This window comes from Patagioenas fasciata, chromosome 17 (genome assembly GCF_037038585.1).
Source record: "Patagioenas fasciata isolate bPatFas1 chromosome 17, bPatFas1.hap1, whole genome shotgun sequence".
NCBI classification, from domain to species: Eukaryota; Metazoa; Chordata; class Aves; order Columbiformes; family Columbidae; genus Patagioenas; species Patagioenas fasciata.
In genome coordinates, this window is record NC_092536.1 from 8,439,779 (window position 1) to 8,460,952 (window position 21,174).

Sequence of the window (21,174 nt, forward strand, 5' to 3'; positions counted from 1 at the left end):
GTAAATGATTAAGATGCAGTTACTAACCTTCTTTTTCAAGCTCACTGACTCCACATCGTTTCACTTTAAATTTGGCCAGGTAGGGCGCTTTTGCTGCACTAAATTGTAATAAAAACAAAGATGATGATGAGTGCAAGTTAGCCAAACAAGAGCTTCTAGAAAAATACCTACATATCAGGAATTAACTTAATGGGAAAATATAACAAGAGCCTGGTACCTCTGCATCGGTGTTCCTGATTTGTAATCAATGTCCAAAACAATAGCTTCAGGATTGCTGGGCAAATAACAGCCTGCAAAATGGAGCAGACAGCTGAGAACAAATCCACCGGCTAGCGTGACAATGACAATCAGAGAATAACTGATGTGCCTAAAACCTTAATTTTGAACTAAATAAAATGCTAGAGATAAACTGGAGACTATAGTCTGTGAGCCAGGAGGGATGCAATGTCTTTTGTATCAGGGAGTGATTGCCAGAAACTAACAGAATACAGTTTTGAACTAATGTAGAATCTGTGCTACAAAAATACACAGATGGGACTTCTCCCTAAGAAGACGTGGCACCATGTCCCAGAGCACTAGAAAGGGCCCTTAGCAACCAACTCATGGCAGGAGAACTCAGACCTGTCAGAGATCAGGAAAAGCTTGATGAAAGCTTCATTTTAAAGAGAAGATTCAGATTGGGAAAACACATGTTTGGGATTTAAAAGGACCTTCGGACAATGACATTTCAAGGGAATGCCTGATGGGAGAAAAAGGAGAACTAAAGGAACTGGACATGCTTCATTCTTGAGATAATGTAACTTCTCAAAAGTGCCTCATCTTTTTACAAAAAAAGTGGTATAAAAAAAAAAGAACTTATTTTCTTCCCTCTTAAGACAGGTATTTATGCTTTTATCCATGATGTGCGTTATCTACCTCGCTCTTGGGCAAGTTTTGATGCACCATATAGAAATTATTGGGTGGATAAAAATATTTGAATTGTTTCAAGACAGAAATAATCCAACTGTAACAGAAGAACAGCCACTGAGAGCTGACGCTTGCAGAGGTTTCCATATTTGCTTGCAGAAAATACAGTACTCGCTCTGAATGGAAAAAGCCCACTTTATCATGTGATTAAATCACTTCTTACCAGGCTGCACTTTCACCTCAGACAGAGCACTCAAACAAGCTTTTTTTCTTTCATCTCCTTTAGGGAAGGGCCTAGAAAGATGAATTATATTTTATTCATCTGCATACTAATTATTACTCTATGTACTGGCTTCAAATTTGTGTCAAACTTACACAAACTTCACTAAAATTGTTTCTTCCTGTAATGATAAAGATCTCTCACTGCACCACCTCTAGAGAACTTCCAGGCTCAATGCCATACCAGAATGTTTCCTATCTTAATGGAGGTTATAGGCTTTGCTTTGTAGATTTAACATTGATTTGACATACAGTTGTTGACAAACCCTAACAGCATAAGAGATGTGAAGGAAATATATGAAGGCTCTTCCTTATACAGAAATTTGAGCATAATTACACCTTTGTAAGCACTCCTACAATTACACCAATATAGTTTTCCCCTGTGGAACTTATTCTAGAACAGGAACACTGCTAACTGGAAAAGGATAAGCCAGCAAAATGCCTGTGCAATTACATGCCTTATTTGTTCACATACTTAGCATGACTGCAGGTGTCAACTGGATAATTGGTAACATGGTTAACGATTAGCACGTACAATTACCCAATTTGCACAGGCATTTGTGTTAACCGTCCATTGAAGTCCGTCACACAATTGCATTCTCACCTGGTGTAGGTGCGTGCAACTGGAAAGTATTACTTATGCTCTAATTTTAAGTGGTACAGCAGCAATATAACACTTAAAATAATGAAATCCTTACAGATGACACATTCAATTCATTTATACCATCTACAAAGCAAACGGCATCTCTTCTATGTTGCATTTACGTTGGAGATGCACAAAACCAGATTCATTTTAAGGCTGGGGTGCAAAATGCAATGCCTGCAAAGCACAATTATCAGTTGCTTAACTGTGACTTCATATTAATAAACAGTGGATTGATTTCATTCTAAATATCAAGATACTCAGATCCTAACTCTCCTTTTAAGTCATCCTACTGGGTGAAAACATCTCAACACGCACAGAGAAGGCAGCTGATACTTGACTGTTTCTGTGATGTGTCCTTTAGCCTGACGCCCTTATACTGGTGGTTTGCAAAGCTTCATTTTAAAGAAGGTATGTCCCAGGACATACATTTTATATGACTTTCAATTACTTTCCTACACCAGAGGATGTTTTCAAAATATGCAATGAAACCACACTTACAGACTTAGAGCTTGTGTGCTGAGCCGCTGCCATCCACTGGCAAGCTTTATAAAAGTTAAATTACATCTTTTACTGCCGTCTCTACAGTCAACAGTGAGAATCTCTCTTTAAGAAGGATGTTCAGTTTTAAGAGATCAACAATCAAATGCTTATAACATGAAGTCTTTCTCCATAACCAAAGTTTAGCAATGAAGGGAAAAGGCTGACATATGCAAAAAGAACAATTGTCTTGGTATTACACTGCACAATGAGATCTCTTTGAGAAGAGGAAAAGACAATTTTGTGGAGTTTTAGCAGTTTGAGCATTTTTGGTTTTGTGGTAGTTTTTTTGTTTGGTTTGGTTTTAAATTCCACACAAAATGTTGGTAAGAAGTTACAATATGCAAAACAATGACAGTCAGTCTGGTAGATCTAAACAGAGAAGTGCTGGTTTTCCTGCCTGACTCATGCTCTGCTTTACTGTTCAGGAGAACACTGGCAGCATATCCACAAAAAAGCAAATGATGCAGACGGGATTTCAACTAAGACAAGACCACCAACTCCATTCCCCTCTCAGTGCACTTTTCTATGGAACCTCATTCCACTATCACAAACCACAATGTCTTTGATAAAATAAGATTAGCAACTGAAGTTCAAGTTCAGAATAATCTGCTTCCAAAGGAAAAAGATACAGCTGTTTCAGACAGACTGCCACCTCAAAGCACTCATCATTTAAGTAAGTAATTCTTTTTTTCCTGAAAAAATGATCCCAATACCCCTATAAAAGCAACTCAGCCTCTTAAGCAGGAAACTGGTAATTAACAGAATAGTGAACCCCAGAAGAGCACAATTCCTGACTGCAATACTTACTTGATAATGGCTGAAACATTGGTGATTTTATTAAAGAAATCAAATTCCCTTTGGTAGAACTCCTTGGCTGGGCCAGACAACGAGCCAGTTATCTCCTCTACTAGCTGCTCCAGAAGTTCTCCAATGTCGGCTGCATGTGAAAAAGGAATCATCTGTGTCAGGAGCTTATTTCAGCAAGGTAAATCATATGGGTGATAGAAATAACTGCCTCTACCTCTACAAATGAAAGAGAGCTTTCTAGCTGAAAGAATTCCTCCTGATAATAGAGGAAGGAGATCGAGTCTGAACAGAGAAAGGGAAAAGAGTCAAGCTAGATTATTTCTAAAGCACTCACGATCTTTTTGGTGTCCTTCTTCATCCATGTAGATATTAGTTTTCATGTTCCAGATGAACTGGTGAGCAAGGAGCTGGGATTTGGAAGCTGCCCATAGGATGTATTCTCTAACGTAACCCATCTGCAACCACATCCAGTGCAGTTAGGAACAAGATTATTACAACTCTATATTACTGCTTCTAACAGCTATTCTTCACATCCCCAAAATATTTAATGGATGAAGACGTCTGCACTCTCATTCACCTTGATAAAAAACCTTTGAAGAATACAGTTTATTGTATTAGGCAGTGAACTGACCTAAACTGTTTTCCACTTTATTACTGATCTATCCCATTATTCTAACCAATGCTCTTCCCACCCTGTGCCATTGTCTATCTGTTCTATTTGGACTTCAGTTCTCTTTGAGCTTAGGGCATCTTCTGGCATGTGTCTTAAGTACAGCACAAAGCACAGTGCAACAAACACCGGCCTTGCTTGGCCTCACTAAATGCTCCTGTAATACCAGAAATCTAAATGGTGTCATATGGATGGCACATTCTGGTGGCAAGAGCTGCATGGGCTGGCACAGGTCCACAGAAATTCTAGACAATAACACTAAACTTACAAAAGAAGTTGAAGTGCACAAGGGAATCCTGCTCCCTTCAGAAACTGCATTCCCTCTCCTCTAGTTGCAACTATTTCTGTAGTTTGTAGATGTTTCTATGCTTGACTGATATTAACAGACAGGTTGTCTGATGTTCATACTCTGCATTGCAGAGGATTCTTACCTACGCAAAGGTTCTCCAAGATTAACTACATGCAGTCACCTGCACTACTGGCTGGGGATGCCTTCACCTGAAAATAATGCACTGATCAGAGTTCTCATACCTCGTGGGCAGATAACAATGATTGGATGCTCATGAACTCTGAACTTGGTTGTCAAGCTTAGCTTCATCTTGCAGAAGCCAGAAGATCTGATTTCATATACACGATGGACCACAAGACACCCCTAGATGTCTTCTCTGGTTAACTCCACAGCAAAATGATCAAAGATAGTGATTTAATTTTGTTACTGCTTGCCTCACGCAGACCTTCAAAAGCTTTATTCACACAGAGTCCTCATCTGCGGTTTCCTATAACAAAATCTCCTTCCTGACAGACAAGCTACCTGCTCTCCAGCTTCTCAAGCTTACCTGTTCATAAAAGAGGTGTAAACAAAGCAAGCCAGCCTCTAGGCACAATAATTTGTCTTCTCTGCATTAGGTACAGCACAATAATAAGCAGCATTAGTTTAAGCTAAAATTTTGTCTGATTTGCAATTTCAAGTCTAAAAACTGTTTTAAAATCTGCTTTGTTCATATGCAGCTGTTTCATATCCTCACCTTGTCATAGCGAAGTGCCTGCACAATCTGTGGAATGTAGAATAAAATGGCATCCTGAAAGAGAAAAGATGGCAGGGTTTTTATCGGTATTGTTTTAGTAGTTGGAAGGGAGGGCAGGTCACACGCAGAGAGAAAAGCTCCCTTTACTTAAGTGATGAACAAAATAGCACTGCCTCTTTATTTTAAGCTATATACAAGCCATCTCCTCAAATTAAAGTACTTTTCTGTCCAGTTACTCCCTTCAGAAACACCATTAATGATAATGTATTTTATAATTCTAATAAAAACCTGACAAGTGTTAAAAATCTAGATTGCTGCTGCTTTAGAAGAAACACCTTTCCAAGAAAAGAAGATTTGAAAGGAACAACGTGAGAAGAGCAGTCTGAAGACTTCAGCTTGGTGTGATTTATGATAAAAAGCTGCAAGTACATGAGCTAGTATTACATGGCACAATTAGCTTTAATTTTTCATCCCAATTTGTTCACACTCCGCAATGTGGTGTGCCCATTTATCACACATGTGTCTCCATGATATTAAAATCAGGCCATAACTTTACTTGGAGTGTTAAGGTTCACTAGGAACTTATCTTACCGGAGGGAAAGATCGCAGGACTTTAACTCCATACTGAGCTGTTAGAGGATGAGGTGGGTACATGCTTGAAAAATAGGAAAGGCCGGTTGGTGGATCCGTTGGTGCCCAGCAGAGAACATGGCTGAGCTCAGGTGCATCAGCATCAATCGTATGCCAGGTAACCAGGTACTGAAAAAGCAGGTCAGACACGTCAGGAGTTTATAGCACCCAATAATGGCGGGGTTGTCTACATCTGACGTCATGCTATAATCCAGCTTCCTATGGCAGGGAAGCTGTGGTGAAACATGGTAAATTTTAACAAAACCACAGCTATTTTATCTAAAGCTTTTTTTTTTCCCCACGGAAACCTATCCATTGGAATCAACTTACCTCCCAGATCACCAGACAGAGTCAGTGAAACCAATAAAAGGACAAGACAGAAGTTCTAGCACAGGGAGAATGAAGAAAGGATGAGCCCTTTTGTAAGAGTCAAAGATGATTCAGTCTTCCTGTCATCTGTTTTACAGGTGACGTACAGAAGACTGTATTTTCCAATACATCTGAATGAAATGGCCATACTAGAGCCCTGTAACAGTACAAATATTCAAAAGTACCTTTATTGCTTCAGGAACATCACTAACAGCTCCTGGGTCCAACCGAACCAGACGGGTCACTTCTGTTCCAATAGCTTCAGTGTTCTTAAATCTAAGTATAACCAGGAATATGATAATATTAGAAAATTTTGACAGCTTCTTCTATTTATGTGAAAATGAGAACAGAAAATGGAAGAAAAGTATATGCTTAATAAACAAATAGTCCAACTATGAAATAATGCACATCGAGGGACCAATATGCTGTGAAAAGGGGATTCAGGAACAACTGGTCCTCATCCAATGCCTTTGTATAAACCACTAGTATTTTAGCCCACCACTGGATTCTTGGCTGAAATACACTGTCTGGGATTCTAGAGAAACCAGCATGCAGAACTCGACTTGGCAAAAACTGTCACTGTTGTAAGGGGGAAAGAATTTCCTCTCCCTGCTGGAGCCAACTATGCTAATTCTCCTGTAATACTTACTAAAGCGCAAGCCAATATATAGCTGGAACACTTCATTCAAAGTTACTTTCAGCACTGTTAAAATGCTGTGCCTGCTAATAGGTTAAATGCTATTTAAAACCAAACATGATTTTTCCTAAACAAAACACTAAGTGTTAGTGAAGAACGCGTGGCAGGAAAGGCAGCTGGACTCCAGCAGAGCCTGAGCCAAGTGAGTATGTTAAGTAATTCAGTTTTTCCCATTTCCAAGGTCCCAACCAGCTGTATAAGTGGCTGTAACAGGAGCAAGTGCCATCAGCACTTACAGTCTAAGTACTCACTCCACTGCTAAGGCAGCAGGAATTACATCAGTTCTTTCTCCTGAAATATCTCACCTGGTAGGCAGCTGTACAGCAAGATGAGGAGAAATGCTCCAAGCCAGATTTACATTATCCTTCCATTGCTTCTCACTAAGACTGACATACTTAGACCTCCAGTTTGCTACACTGCTCTCTCCAGTTTGATCCAACTCAAGCTCAGGGGAAGACAGTGGATTGTACCATGTGATTAAGCGTTCAATCTCAGTAGCCTGAGGGAAACAGAAAAAAAGAGTGCTTTCTGGAAGATGAAAAAAACACTCTCAGTTTCATACTTTAGTTTACGTATCCTGCAACAACAACGTTTCAGAAATTCATACAGATACACTGTTTTTTTTGATGACCCACCAGTAAGGAGAGCAGTAGTGTTCTTCGCTTCATGTAGTACTTGTGTAGCTGCGTACCTCTGTTAGTCTTCTTAGACATTCCTTGAGAAAAGAATAAAAAGTATTCAATGGCTTTTGTTCAGTATGTTAAACAGTGCTTTCGAACTGTCCACACCTGGCAACATTAACACATAAGAATTGAGTAACCATAGGACACTTGTAAATTTAGATCAGAGTGACTTCCATAAGTCAGTACTGCAGCTACTCATCATACGGTTGTTCTCTAAATATATGGGGTACGACAAGCCACAGGGTTATCAATTTAGCCAGTACTGCATTCACTTTGGAAACACAACTGCCCATTAAAAATAAACAGCACGTAGTTTACAACTGTACAGAAACACAACCCACAATGTAATGCCACTCCGCTGCCCCCAGAAAGCACTGGAGCATGTTTGCACAAAGCAATTTTGTTACAGGATTTCAACACATCTTGACCTCCAGTCTTATTTCTTATGCACCACAGAACTGAACATTTTATCAAACAAAACAAGTAATTTCAAAACTTTGCTGCTTGCTATCGGTGAGACTTTTTCTACCCCCTCTCCAAAGTCTGACACCAGTAATCAAATACCCTGCCAGAAGAAGAGTCCAACATTAAAGGTAAATATTGACTTTGAGCAACAACTGTATATAAAATATGCTGTAAAGTGGGTTGCAATGAGCTGGTTTCAATCAAAAAGATACCTGATTTTTTAGATATGGTTGACATGCCACTGGACAAAGGGTAAGTATTTATCCATCCTTGTGTAGCTTGTTGCCGAGATCCAACATTGATATCCAGGTTGCTCCTGGTGTCTTGATTATCTAAGAACAGAGCACAGACCTGATGTAGAATCCAATCAAAGGAACAACAGGCTTGTGAAAAGGCTCATAAAGGAACTCACCAGGCGGCACGAGCTGGCTGGCAGTCAGATACTTCTTGTCTGAGAACATCGCTGTCCAAAACTTGATCAATATGCTGATATCCTCACGAAGCCTCTTTTCCCCTTGCGTAGGGAATTTTGAGGGACAACTTAGAGAAATCACACAAATAATGTGAAGTTAAATGTATTAGAGAAAAAAAAAATACAAACAAATCTAATATAGTCATATTTCTTATTCTAACCAGAATCTGCAAGGATGAGACTGCACATCACTACATTTTATCCTCATTGCTTTATTTTGTCTGACCAAAGAGTAGAAACTTCTGGTCATAATTGAAAATTAAGCAGCAGCCTGTCACCATCTTGGATTCATCTGAAATTTAATATTATGACTGACCTCCTCAAATTCAGACGTTCCTATCAATTCTATTATTTTCTGTCATGCCCATGTCAAATGTTGAAATCATCAGATTCATTGTGGGTGTACTTTCAAAACAGTGGAACTATATTTCAGCCACACATTTTGTAACAGCAATTGTTTAAATCTTATAAATCTATGTACAGTTTTGAGCATTGAATAAACTCCAAAGTAAGAAAGCAAAGAAGAGAAACATTCCTGAAGGTATTACTTTGTAAGCCACACATAAAAACTGGAACTTACATCTAAGCCTCTTTGAAATGTTTTAGGAACTACACAAAAGCATAGAAGTTTCTCTTAAAATGGGCAAAAAAAAGGAAAGGAAGTTAAATCACTAGAAGACAACGATAGCTGCTGCTCTGAACTATCATGGAAGGTTCCAGGAAATCACACACACACTTTCAGTTACGTAGTTGTAAATAAAAAAGTACCTGAAATAATCAAAGGCAGTTGAATAAATCTTTTCTCTCAAAACGTTTCGAATAGTTGCATTTGGAACCACATCAGCATGCAGCAAAGACAACCCCAGAGTCAGTAACCTAATAAAAAATAGTTAGAGAATGAAAATTTTGGCATTCTCAAGATGGTGACCAATGCAACACCATACAAACCACGGTTTCAGCTGTAATTCCATTCAGTTCTTCGAGAAGTGCCTGTCCCAGAGATCTTCTCAAACGGTTTTCATTATCATTGCTCTGTTCCTAAAGCTGTGACTACTGAACCATAGAAAGCTGAAGCTTTAAAGTCACGAAAAGTGAAACACCTTGATGGAGCAAAATTATCCTCAACTGATACACTGACTGGATCCATGATGCGGGCAACTCACTAGATGAAATTATCCCATTAAGTTTTCTGAAGCACCAAAAGTGACTTTCTGCTTTGAAAACAGATCTCAGGCTCCACATCATTCCCACTGTTAAAGGACTTCTCACCACTTGAAGCCAAGGACCAGTTATACAGTTAGCATTTAGGTTTTTCCCTCCCAGTCCTCTACGACCTTATTTCTTTCACCAACGGAAAAAACAAACCAACACTACTCACTTAAATCGGGGTCCAATTGCTGCCACGTGCCGATTCAAACTGCCTTTCGCTCCTCCAATGTTCAATGAAAGAGACCGCTGGAGCAGGCTGGAGAAGATCTCTATTTGGTCAGAACTGCAGTACTTGGCTATTTCAAATCTCTGCACCAAAAACTGAGAAAGAACGAAAGACATGCTTTGCTTCCTTTGACCTTTTTCAACTCAAAAAACACCCCAGTCTTTTCTGTTTCAAACAGAAATTATTAGAGACTCAATTATTAGGGACATGGTTTAGTGCTAGAGTTAGATTATGGTTGGACTCTATGATCTTGAGGGTCTCTTCCAACCAGAATTATTCTATGACTACATTGTGCTCATATAAAAGAGTGTGTATCCTGGCTTTGAGGCAGCGGGACTACACCAGTTGTGATTCCACTCTCTTCCCAAATCATAAGAACAATTAGTGCAGAGTAGCTTAATCACAGCATCACTGCAACACTGCCATAGGTGGGTCGATCAGAAGAAATACAGACCTCTATCCAGATGTAATGTGGGGTCACCTCTGGCGGACAAGGCCTTGGCTGGCTTTCTTCTGAGGCTGCTAATGGATCTGCTTCTTTCTGCTCAGCAGAGAACAGGCCAACTTTCTGCTCTACTGTCATCTGCCAGGCTCCTGCCATTTCCCGCATGAACTGCAAAATGGAAGATCACAGTGTTTCCTCTTTCAAGAGCATCTTCTTATAGGGAAAGCACAATCTTTCACCATGGGGCACGCAAGAATCTAACCCATCAATCAAAATTTGAGGCAATATTAATAGAGAGGCAGAGACCGGTCTATATATCCCACCTGAAATAAAACGTTTCCTTCACATCCTAAATTAAGACGGGAAGAAAGACTCCGTCAGAAGTGCAGCTCCTGACAGAAAGACTAAGGGCAACAGCAGACAAACACTGGATTTTGCTGAGGAGACTGGACTGCTAGATCAGCTGGTGCCATCCACCCGCCCGCGAGATCTACTAAAGTTTGCTGCCTCCAACACCAGGGCAGCAGAGAGAAGCGTGTGCCAGGTTCTCACGTGCTGCGGGACACCGGCTGGCTCAGGAGCACACGCAGCTGGTGATGAGGCACAGAGATGGCACATAATTCACTTTTTCTGAACCTGCTCTGGGGACCAGCATCCTCTGGTAGAAAAGAGACCCAACAACCAAGGTTGCTTATCTGATCTCCTTAAAAAGATACAAACAAATTTCCCAGAAGCCTAAAGAGGGAAAAAATGAAACTGATGCTCAAGAAGTTAAATGCTGAAATATGCATGTAAACTGAGCTAAGTAAATTTAGATTGATGATTATCTCCAGCAAGTGAAACAGTTGGTGCTCATTAACTGGAGCAACTAGCAGAGACAGCTTCCTCAGCTGTGTGCAGGTTGCCACTACACCATGCTCAGTTCCTTTATTGCTATTAGATGCATCCTCACTTCACAAAATACAGCTGTTCTAGCCTGTTATAAGATCAGGACTCTTGCAAGCCTATTTTTTATGCAAGGATGCAATGCCAGATACCAAAGGCTCTAACTGATGAGCAGGGACATTGATTTCTATTTGTTTTAGAACACCATTCTATAAATTGCGGTAGTTCAGAATCTGATTCATGAGCAGCTCAGGCATCTCAGGAGCAAAGCAAATTGTACAGCTGAGATCCTAGCAGATTTCCTTTGCTATATTATTCCTGCTGCTGAGAAAGATTTATTTCCCATAGTTCACTTTGTGAGGGTGCTCAGACTCCAACAATACAGGATCAAAGATTTCCTGGCAGGCTAAAGTGATTAACAAGGCATTTAACATCCTTATTTGACATAGATTCACAATAGCTGTGAATCTCTCAAAATTTTCTTCTCCTTCCCTTGCAGGGGCAGAAGGAGAGTTGTTAAAAGCTTCCTACCGGCACTTCTATTCCATTCTTGGCAGCGAGCAGCCACTCCCAGCAAGCAATTGCTGTTTCCATGCCATGTTCATTGAACATTCGCAGGGGTCCCCAACACAGATGATGAAGGAGCTGGGGATCACAGTCTGAAAACAAACACTCAACTCAGATTTCTTGTACAGAATAAATAAATGCTTTTCACATCAGCATGAACTTGGTGTGCACAGTATGTAATAATCAATTCCTAATAAATAGCTTCTACTTTAAGAAGGCTTTTCCCCAATATAAGACTAATTGAAAAAAAATCAAAACACAGTTTTGCTTCATGTTACAGTGTGCTGAGTTTGTACAGAGTTTTTGTAGTTTACTACTCCTGACGTTCACAGCCAGAAAGCAGAATTCCATCTGTTTTTCATTACCTTTGCTGCTTATTAGCAGTGCAGTCAGCTTAAACATGGCCTGGGTATAGAATTCAGCATGGCCTAATTCAAGAGCATCATTAAGCTCCTTGACCATCAGTTTATTCAGGTCAGATGTTCGTCCTGTAGCATTTGAGAACTGAATCATTCCAGAAACCTGTAAAACATAATGGGTTTTTAAAGACAGAACAGTATTTTTAGGAATCTAGTTTGGTATTGGTCACATGCTGATTAAGGAACTCCACAGAGACATCTTTTGTTACTACTTTGCTAAATCTTCAGCTTTACCTGCAATCTAAGAACTTCCTGAAGGCCAACAATAAAACAATCTGTTTAATAATATAAGAAAATTATACCCTGCATCTTGAAGGAATTTAACTTCACAGTCTGCACTCAAAATAACATAGAACCATACAACAGCTCAGGCTGGAAGGGACATCACCCCCTGGAAAGCCGTGCCAGAGCTCCTGGACACTCCACACGCACGAGAAACCCTGTACTTACCTCTCCTGCGTAGCGGTTGCGCAAGTTAAGAGAAGCCATGAAGTTGGAGTAGTCCTTCTTCACACAAGTAGGTCTTTCAGTTAGCTGGGTCGCCTATGGCCAGACCACATACAGGTGTTTATACTGTTCATATACAACCATTTGTCTTTTTTTCTATTCATACCTTCACATATGTTTTAAGTTTAGTTTTCCTTATGCTTATAATCAGAACCGTATCAGAACTATTAGGTACAACAGTACCAGGACCAATAAAAATTAAATAAGGAACATGTTTCAAAGCTGCTGCTAAAAACCAAGCTGGCTGATGATACAACAGGTTATACTGGGTGCTTCTCCAAGAGATCAGAAATTTCAATCACAAATGAGAAAAAATGAACAGTAAAAAACTGTGTATAACTGCATGAAATGTTCAATGCAAAAGCACGTTTCGAGTGAAGCTACGTCAAACTCAGAGCAAAGAGGTGTCACCCAAAACTCACCTACGTTACTACTCCAGAAAGCAGCTCATTTCAGCCTTACACAAAGATGTTACTTTCAAATAATTAAAAATCAACCATAAAATACTCTTAAACAGCATTAGATACGGTTCTATTTCCTTGCTGGTTACCATCTTACCTTTCTGTATTTTACAGAAAAACGTAATTGGAAGATACTTTGGTTAGCGATGGAAAGAAATAGGGTATCTGAGAAATGTTCACGTGCTATAACAGAGGTGAATTAGAAAATCTGTATTATGTGGCTACACTGAACGTTATAAAATGAATATGACAGCTACACAGGCGCACAAACAAACAAGAATTGTGCCCAATACTCACGCCCAGAGTGGTGTTCTGCCTGTTGTAGCCTGCGAAGTGCAAAACGCTTTCTGTAGCCATGGCCAGTCCTGTGTGCTGGGACAAACCTGACACCCAGTTCTGATGTTTGTTTAGGTACTCCTGACAAACAAAGAAACCAAACACCCAAACAAAAAAATGTGTTTGTTGGAAAACTACTGTGTTTTTCAACACAGGTCACTGGTAAGCAAATGTTGCATCATTACAAACTACCAGGAAACTCACATACCTGACAATAAATAGACTGTCTCTAGTTCCTTTTAGGCATTCATACCCTGGCAATAAGAAATTCTGAACATCCTCCTAAATATATAAAGAGTAAGACTCGTTCCATTTTGCAAAAGATAAAGTGATCAAGATAGATACTTGAAGGCTGAGGTCTGCCTTAAAAACAACCAATTTTCATTAAAAGAATCTTACAAAAGGAAATGCTTTGGACTCCATGGAAGAAGGGAATATAATTAGTTATGCTTTTACATAAGGATAGAACCCCTTGAGTTCTTTTTCAGGGAAGGAAATATGAGCTTCAGGTAGAGTTGCAGTGCCCAAGATCTTGAGCCTCCCCAGAAATTCTGTTACCAGCATCAAGTTAGGCACCTCTAGACAGAATCTGGACTACAGAGTTTCTTCAACTACTCACCAAGAATTAACAGAGACCTGCATTTTCCTATAATAAGACTTTTTATTTACATAAAAGATATTTTATTTATTTTATTAGTACATAATAAAGAGTCTTCTGTAATCTTTGCTTTTGGTCTTGTGACTGCTTTCTACCGAGCTCTGCCATATGTGAGCGTTTTCTACACCCACGCTCAAATTAAAGTCTCTAGTTCACAGCTTTCTCATATATTAGCAGTGTGTCTCTGTATTTAAAAACCACAAAGACAGAAAAAAAAACCTCCTCCAAAGAGGAAAACAAGACAAGTTTTACATCCTAACCATCCATTTCAGTCCTGCTGATATATTCAGCTAATGTGCCAACATTAAACAAACTTGGCTTGGCAGATGATTCTATTACACCAAATTCTGACTTCTTAAGTAAATCCAGGACGATCAACAGTTTGCAAATCTGTTATTTTACAGATACCCAGGTTAGGACTACATCAAAAGTTACACCAAATCAAAAACTCTAATTTTTCTGTCAATGCTTTAAAGAAAATCTCAGAGTAAAAGAAAAAAAATCAAAATTATACTTGGATAGCCTGAGGAAAAAAAACCAAAACCCAAATCACCCCACAATTTAATTCTCAGATCAAATTCTTTCACACAAGCAGGCTCATTACCTGTAGATGAGATTTTGTAACGGAGGGAGCCCATTTCATTGCTTCTTGCAGAATCATTCCACAGCGTGCAGCAAAATCCTTGACTATACTCTAGAATTAGAATGCATCAATACAATCAGGAAAACACAGAACATTTAAGAAGAGGCACCAGTTTTAATGGTGTAATAAGTAACATATGGAGCAAGGCAGGTTGTGGCAACATTATAGAGTAAAACTGTCACACTTCAAGTCAAGTAAAATAATAAGATTTGTAAAAACAGAAATACCAGGTGGCATATTGTATTAGAAAAACCTTACCTAGGGAAGTATCTTTAAGACAAGGACAATTCAGAGTAGCTCACTTATCTCCTTGGCATTAAATAAAAAAACCCAGGCATTATTTTGTTATTTGATAAATTGAGGAGGATCACCTACCTCTCTGGCTTCATGTGTGTCAGGGACAGTTATTCTATACGGAGCATCGGGAATGTCATAGTATGGTTGGTCCTTGTGAATGTCCTAAACAAAAACAATTCTCAATAAGATAAAATTCATCATCACTTAATTTGAACACTACAAGTAGCACTCTCCTCAAACAAGACATTTGATTTACTAAACCTTTGTGCTAATACTTTCAAAATCCATCTGAACAGCTCTAAGAAACACAACCAAAAAAAATCACCAAACTTTTATTTCAAATGAGACAGTTCAACAGCAATGGGTAATCCTGTGGTTTATTCTTGATGCTAAATTTGACTTTCTGAACCACATTTGACAACAACTCTCTAGCACTAGTTTTACTACCTATGAAACAGCAGTGCAAACACGCTCCTTACTTCACAGAACTTAAAATTAAGGTTTTAATGAATCTTAGTGATCATAGCAAAACCAAATTAAGAACTCAAATAAGTATCAAATAAATGCAAAACAAAGCAAAAAAATCTGTTCTATTACAGAAAAAATGGAAATATACATTTTATTTCCCTAATAGCAATACTGAAAAATGGAACTTACTGCACTAAGCGACAGTGACAGTGTCTGCAGAATATCTAGCATAGTCTTCAGCACAGTTCCACTCCACAGCAAGTGAGGAAATCTAGAGCAAGACAGGATTCAGAAATACAATAACCATGGAGAGCTGAGGAAGGAAATTATCTTACCAAAAAACAGAGCTGCTCAAAGAGCTATAGGCACCACCAGGTAAGCTCACACTGGACAAAGTCCCAAAGCTCGCCATGCCTCACAGCAGCCCAGCTCAGTACAGAGGCAAGAGCTCTCAAAGAGCCAGCCAAGTAGAGCTACTTCATAGGAATTGAAACTGCATTTATTTCACGGGCACTTTGCTTTGCTCCATCCACGGGAATACTAAGCAGACACAGATCTCAGTTCCTGAGATCAGCTGATCAGAGGCAGCTTGGCGGGTCCCAGTTAAGCGAAATCTTCAAGGTACAGAGAAGCCTTTTTTTTGGGTGAGGTGTGAGCAGGTGCAAAATCTGCTCTACATGGTTGCGAAGCTTAAGGAGGAGATTGAGATGCTGAGGACCATCAGAGAGTGTGAAAAGGAAATCGACTGGTGGAGTAACTCCCTGGCGTGCCACTCAGAGAGGCTCCAGGGGGATAGCTCCCAAAACGTGATGAAACCCTTGCCCTGTCAGGCAGAGGGAGAAGACCTGTGACAGCCCCTGCCCTGTTGCTCCTTCTCTGGAGACATTCAAACCCGCCTGGATGCCTTCCTGTGTAACCTCGTCTGGCTGTTCCTGCTCCGGCGGGGGAGTTGGACTGGATGAGCTTTCGAGGTCCCTTCCAATCCCTAACATTCTGTGATTCTGTGTTATTTTAAGCAGGGGTTTCAGAGCACAGGTTTAAAATGCTATTAAATGTTATTTTTCAAGGCAGCAGTACCAGCCAAGAAATCCACCGTTGTCATCGATTGCATAAGAGAAGGGGAAACTGAAATCTATACTCACTTGTCTACCAGACCAGATAAGTATTTGTCTGCAACTCTCCTGATCCTCTTGTGAATGTGGTTGAAATTCACCAGCAGGAACTGAGCGTGTCTCTCCAGCTCTTCTTCATTCTCCTTAGTTTTAGGCTAAAAAGCATGCCAAAGAGAAGGATGAAGCTCTTAAGGAAAAAGACAAGTACACTTTCATAAACTGAAATGAGAGCATTTATACAAATTTAAAATTTTAGTTTCCACATAACCTACTTTATCAGCCATCATTGTCAGGAAAGCTTCAAACACCTTATCAGCAACAGCTATCACACACTGCATCATGCCTGAGGAATTGAGAGAAGTGACAGGTTTGATTATTGAGATTACATTTACTTTATAACCCTTGTTTAACAGTTAAAAAGTGTTTATGTTTATTCAGCCAACACTGAACCAAGCTGTCTCAAAACAAAACCAGCCTTCTTGGCAAGAATAAAGCAACAGCAATCTAGTGAACATGATTAATATTGTTATATAGTTGCTTTATTTGTTTTAGTTTTGCATGCCTGGAGGTAACTTCCTAGTAACTCAAGTTGCAAGATAATCTAGACAGGTAATCTTACCAGATTTGTCTTTTTGAATTGCTTTATCCTCAAAATAGCAAAACATGACTTGGAAACGATCTTGGTCAGTTGAACGTAATACCCTAGGAAAAGAATAGTTTTGTGGGCTGGGTTGCTTTAAGTTTTTTTAGTTTTCATTCTCTTTTTAACCATCTTAAGCACAAATCTACGTACTTTAATATCACTGTACACACCACACACATATGGTCTTTGCTCATTTCATGATAATTTAAAGTCTCTAGTACATTCAGATCATAAAATGCCTGTTTGTCACTGAGAGGGTCACATTTCAGGAGAGAGAAACCTGACAATGATACACTTACATAATCACCGCAAACATATAAACATGATACAATCTTTGGTATTTGTACAGGCTTCGCATTTGTTGAATTTCCATAGGATGGAAATACAACTTGTTTAAAAACTGTTTCTAAAATACACCAAGATGTTTCTGGAAACGGTCGTCCCTGTTGTCGGTTATTGTCAAAGTAAAACTGTGACGGAGAAGCTTTTTCCTACTTTCCTCACTGCTAGACCTCCACCTCAGCTTACAGCCATACACTACTTTGAACAGCAGTAATAAAGACATTTTTTTAAGAAAAAACAAACAAACAGTCTGTGAATTCAGCATGTTTGATTAGTACAATCTAATACATAATACTGAGGTGGAGAAAAAGTAGACTACAAAAGAGATTTCTCAGCTCCTACACTATCTTGCAGAATAGCAAGTGTCTGCACTGTCCTTCAGAGGCTCAAGCCCAAGACTGTGCAGAGGATACGTTACACTTTGAAGACATTCCTATGAAGAATCCCTTTTTCCAATCTTCTATCAGTTCTATACAGATGAGACCCCATTTTTTGGGCCCTACTATATCACTCCATCCTTTCTATCTATCCTAAATGCATTTTTCCACAGATGAATTCCCAGTCTTGGAATTGTAACAATAGAGCTAATGTGACTCAAAATACTGATTCTCATTTCTCTGAGTGTCTGGCAATTCTGACCTGAACATACAGAGTTTTTAATAACTTTGTTTTTCAATTCATCAGTGAAAAAAGAATATATATACCTCATATACTCTAGGCGATAAACAGAAAGGAGATAGGTAGACATGGCAAAGTCCAACTTATTGATCAATGCTGATACTTCTGGAGGAGGATCCAAGAGATTTATTATGGTACTCCGCAATTCATTCAGTTCAGCCTAGAGGTAAATACATGAAGTTATCTGAAGTGGGAGTATTATATTAGTCTGTGTTCTGAAAACATTTGCTGTCAGCTATTACTGTTTACTTTTTTAGCTTTGCAAGCAGTATGCTGGGACGCTCCTGTCTGCAGGCTAAGAGCAACCTGCTCTGACTCAGCAAGTCACAATCCTTCAAATACAGAATTAAACAGAAATAAATACTGGAGTCAAGCTCCCTGCTGAAATAACTGCTTGTTTCCATGCAGTCATATCAATGAAGAAACACAATTTCTACACTAAATGCATGTAATATCAATACTGTCCAGTTTCTGAAATTTCATGGGTCTGCTGTGCATTTCTTTGATGTCACATAACTAAAGATCCATGCACAATGCAGATTTCTGTATTACTTGGGAGCCAAAGACATTTCATAAGCTAAAACTCTTCAATTCACTTTACACCACTACCACAAATAGTCCTCAGGTAGAATCTGTCCTGCAAACAAATGGCAGAGAGAAGTAAACCAGTGCCAAGCCAGAGGATAAAAAGGAAAAAAACCTCACTTAATACTTCTTTGAAAGACTGAATGTGTTGTTTCCTTCCAAAGTCTGACAATTTTTTTTAATTGGTGCAAGTTTTGTCAGTCTGATACAAAATCGATGAAAAATTATTAATTGGCTTCCATCTCTACATAGACCTGGTTTCTACACCTAATCAAAACTGAGTAGCTACCAGCCTAAACACTGTACAAACACTCAACAGATTAACTACACCCAAGCCATTGATGCGCACGGCTGTCGTAAGAGTAGCGTGCAACAGCTGTTCTTCACTAATAGGAGGCAGGTTAAGGGGTATTGTGCCATTTCAGTATATCAAGGTTACCACATCATTTATCACTGACAGACATTACGGGAGGAGATAACAGAAGAAATTAATTCTCACAGAAGTCACGGTATCATTCTTCATGGCAGAGTTGTACTGAAGAACAGATCGAAGTGGTTCTTTGCTGGGAAATGTGAGTAATGGAGACTTGGTGGCAATTTCACATACACCTTCATACCATTCTTCTGGCCACAGACCTGGAGCACAAGTATAAAGAAGGCAGGATGAGGGAGAAAAACAATATTAAGATGCACTAAGTTAGCCACCATTATCAAGCTCTGCACTACTTCCTAGGGCCAATTGTTTGTGCACTTAAGCACAAGTGCTCAAAACAAGTAATCCATGTTCCAAACATAATAAACACATTTAGGTAATTCCAAGTGAAGTTTCTCACTGGATAAGAAGTTTCTACCTGATTACCACTGTTCCCCATGTGTCTGATCTTCCATTTCAAGAACCTAGCTATCAAAACTTACACTTAACTAAGTCTATTAACTTACGAAAAAAACCTAAGTTCAAGTTGAACTGTGCTGCATCTCATAGCAAAACAGCAAAGACGTAAAGAAATCCTACCAGAGAACTGTCACGTAAGCTGTTTGCTTTGTAGCATCTTCATACCTGTAATTTTTCTTCAGTCTACTGTGAATGGTTTGCATACAGTTACACTCACCAAGAGCTTAAACATGAGGAGCAATGTTGCTGTCTCAGAATTTACACTACCTGATCCTTCCACCGCAAATCCCATCAGCACTGAGTACAACCAGAAGTCACGGAAGAGCTTTTGCAGCCTGGGCTTGGCCTCCTTGATGGGTGGCAAGCGTCTGGTGAGCTATCGAAGAAATAAAAATGAATATCAGAAAACGGTGGGAGTTAAAATAACTTAATTCCATGCTATAGGATCAACTCATATGACTTCTTTATTATGATTTACAAAAGTAATATTCTTTGTCATCTACAAAAACTAATATTACATTGCTATTGTTACACTGAAGAAAATGAGATGTTGCTAGAATATCTTACAGGCTAACATTCGAGACGCCTGAAGTAATCATTTCCTTTGTTTTACACAGGAATAATACCATGCTGATACAGTAACCTCTGAAGAGAAACACCTAATATTAGTGCACTGCAGAGAGGAAGAGACCACATAGCCCTTTAAAGTGTCTGGAAGACAATGCCGTGAAGCTTTGCTTCAGTGCAAAGGAACTCAAACCCAAATAAATAATAGTCAAACATACTTCTGGTTGCTATTGTTTATTAGCTTTGTGGAAATACATTGAGGCACCAATTGGGGATCTTTTATTGTTTGCACCCACGCACACAATGACATCAGTTCTGGAGAATTTACCGTCTAAACAAGCGAGTAAAAGAGCATTATTAAAATTCTCTGATACTTTTTGCACAAACAGCTGCTACCACCAGAGAATCACACTTTATGCTCCCAGCAAACATGATACATAATTTTCTATGAATTTATATAACAAAGATCATAGTGTGTTATCCTAAAAAGTGTTAGAACCACAAACTTTTTGCAGTTTGACTACAGTATTACTCTAAACTTTGTTAAGAAAATGCCAGATTCTAATCTAACTTGAAGACATTTTCTCTAATTGTACAATGACTCCCTCGAGGTATGAAAGCCAACAGAACTTCAGCGAAACCTTGTATAAAGCCAACTTTGGATATATTTGTACATAATGAGGCAGATTGTTCAATCAAAAGAAAAACAAACGAAACACCAAAACAAACCCAATTCCCTCTATTATAGTAAAATTAATCTGAGTTTAAGCTGGTGAATTGAACTATGGTAAAAAGCTGCTTGTGCAACACAGATGTTTGCTCCAACATAACACTGAGTGAAGCAGCAGCAGCCTGACCATCACAACCACAGCAGCCTCAACCATATTTGCCATAAGGTGCCCCGTAATTCAGCACAAAACAGCAGCGACGTGGCTTTTACTAGTCATTAACAGTCAAGTTTATGTGGGTGCTTGACTTTGAAACTTTACAAACACATCAATTCTTGCTCAAAGATCTTCCGCAAAAGTGACCAAGTACCTGCAAA

General features: G+C 39.2%; 1 protein-coding gene across 2 annotated transcripts in view; it reads right to left on the minus strand.

The window, feature by feature from the left end:
- The window catches only part of PI4KA (phosphatidylinositol 4-kinase alpha), a 55,989-nt gene that overhangs the window by 7,638 nt on the left and 27,177 nt on the right, over nt 1-21,174 (minus strand). For both annotated transcript variants that reach the window (XM_065851669.2, XM_065851668.2), the window contains exons 20-47: nt 19,830-19,938; nt 19,170-19,306; nt 18,112-18,245; nt 17,042-17,124; nt 16,695-16,765; nt 16,453-16,577; nt 15,500-15,581; nt 14,921-15,004; nt 14,507-14,596; nt 13,206-13,325; nt 12,391-12,483; nt 11,887-12,043; nt 11,486-11,613; nt 10,079-10,237; nt 9,568-9,719; nt 8,958-9,065; nt 8,130-8,257; nt 7,930-8,049; nt 7,205-7,284; nt 6,875-7,068; nt 6,058-6,148; nt 5,465-5,632; nt 4,874-4,927; nt 3,513-3,633; nt 3,179-3,308; nt 1,130-1,200; nt 218-290; nt 28-98 (exon numbers count right to left, since the gene is read on the minus strand). In XM_065851669.2, the coding sequence (XP_065707741.1) occupies nt 28-98; nt 218-290; nt 1,130-1,200; nt 3,179-3,308; nt 3,513-3,633; nt 4,874-4,927; nt 5,465-5,632; nt 6,058-6,148; nt 6,875-7,068; nt 7,205-7,284; nt 7,930-8,049; nt 8,130-8,257; nt 8,958-9,065; nt 9,568-9,719; nt 10,079-10,237; nt 11,486-11,613; nt 11,887-12,043; nt 12,391-12,483; nt 13,206-13,325; nt 14,507-14,596; nt 14,921-15,004; nt 15,500-15,581; nt 16,453-16,577; nt 16,695-16,765; nt 17,042-17,124; nt 18,112-18,245; nt 19,170-19,306; nt 19,830-19,938 (3,133 nt within the window). The remainder of the gene's footprint in view (nt 1-27; nt 99-217; nt 291-1,129; nt 1,201-3,178; nt 3,309-3,512; nt 3,634-4,873; nt 4,928-5,464; nt 5,633-6,057; nt 6,149-6,874; nt 7,069-7,204; nt 7,285-7,929; nt 8,050-8,129; nt 8,258-8,957; nt 9,066-9,567; nt 9,720-10,078; nt 10,238-11,485; nt 11,614-11,886; nt 12,044-12,390; nt 12,484-13,205; nt 13,326-14,506; nt 14,597-14,920; nt 15,005-15,499; nt 15,582-16,452; nt 16,578-16,694; nt 16,766-17,041; nt 17,125-18,111; nt 18,246-19,169; nt 19,307-19,829; nt 19,939-21,174) is intronic.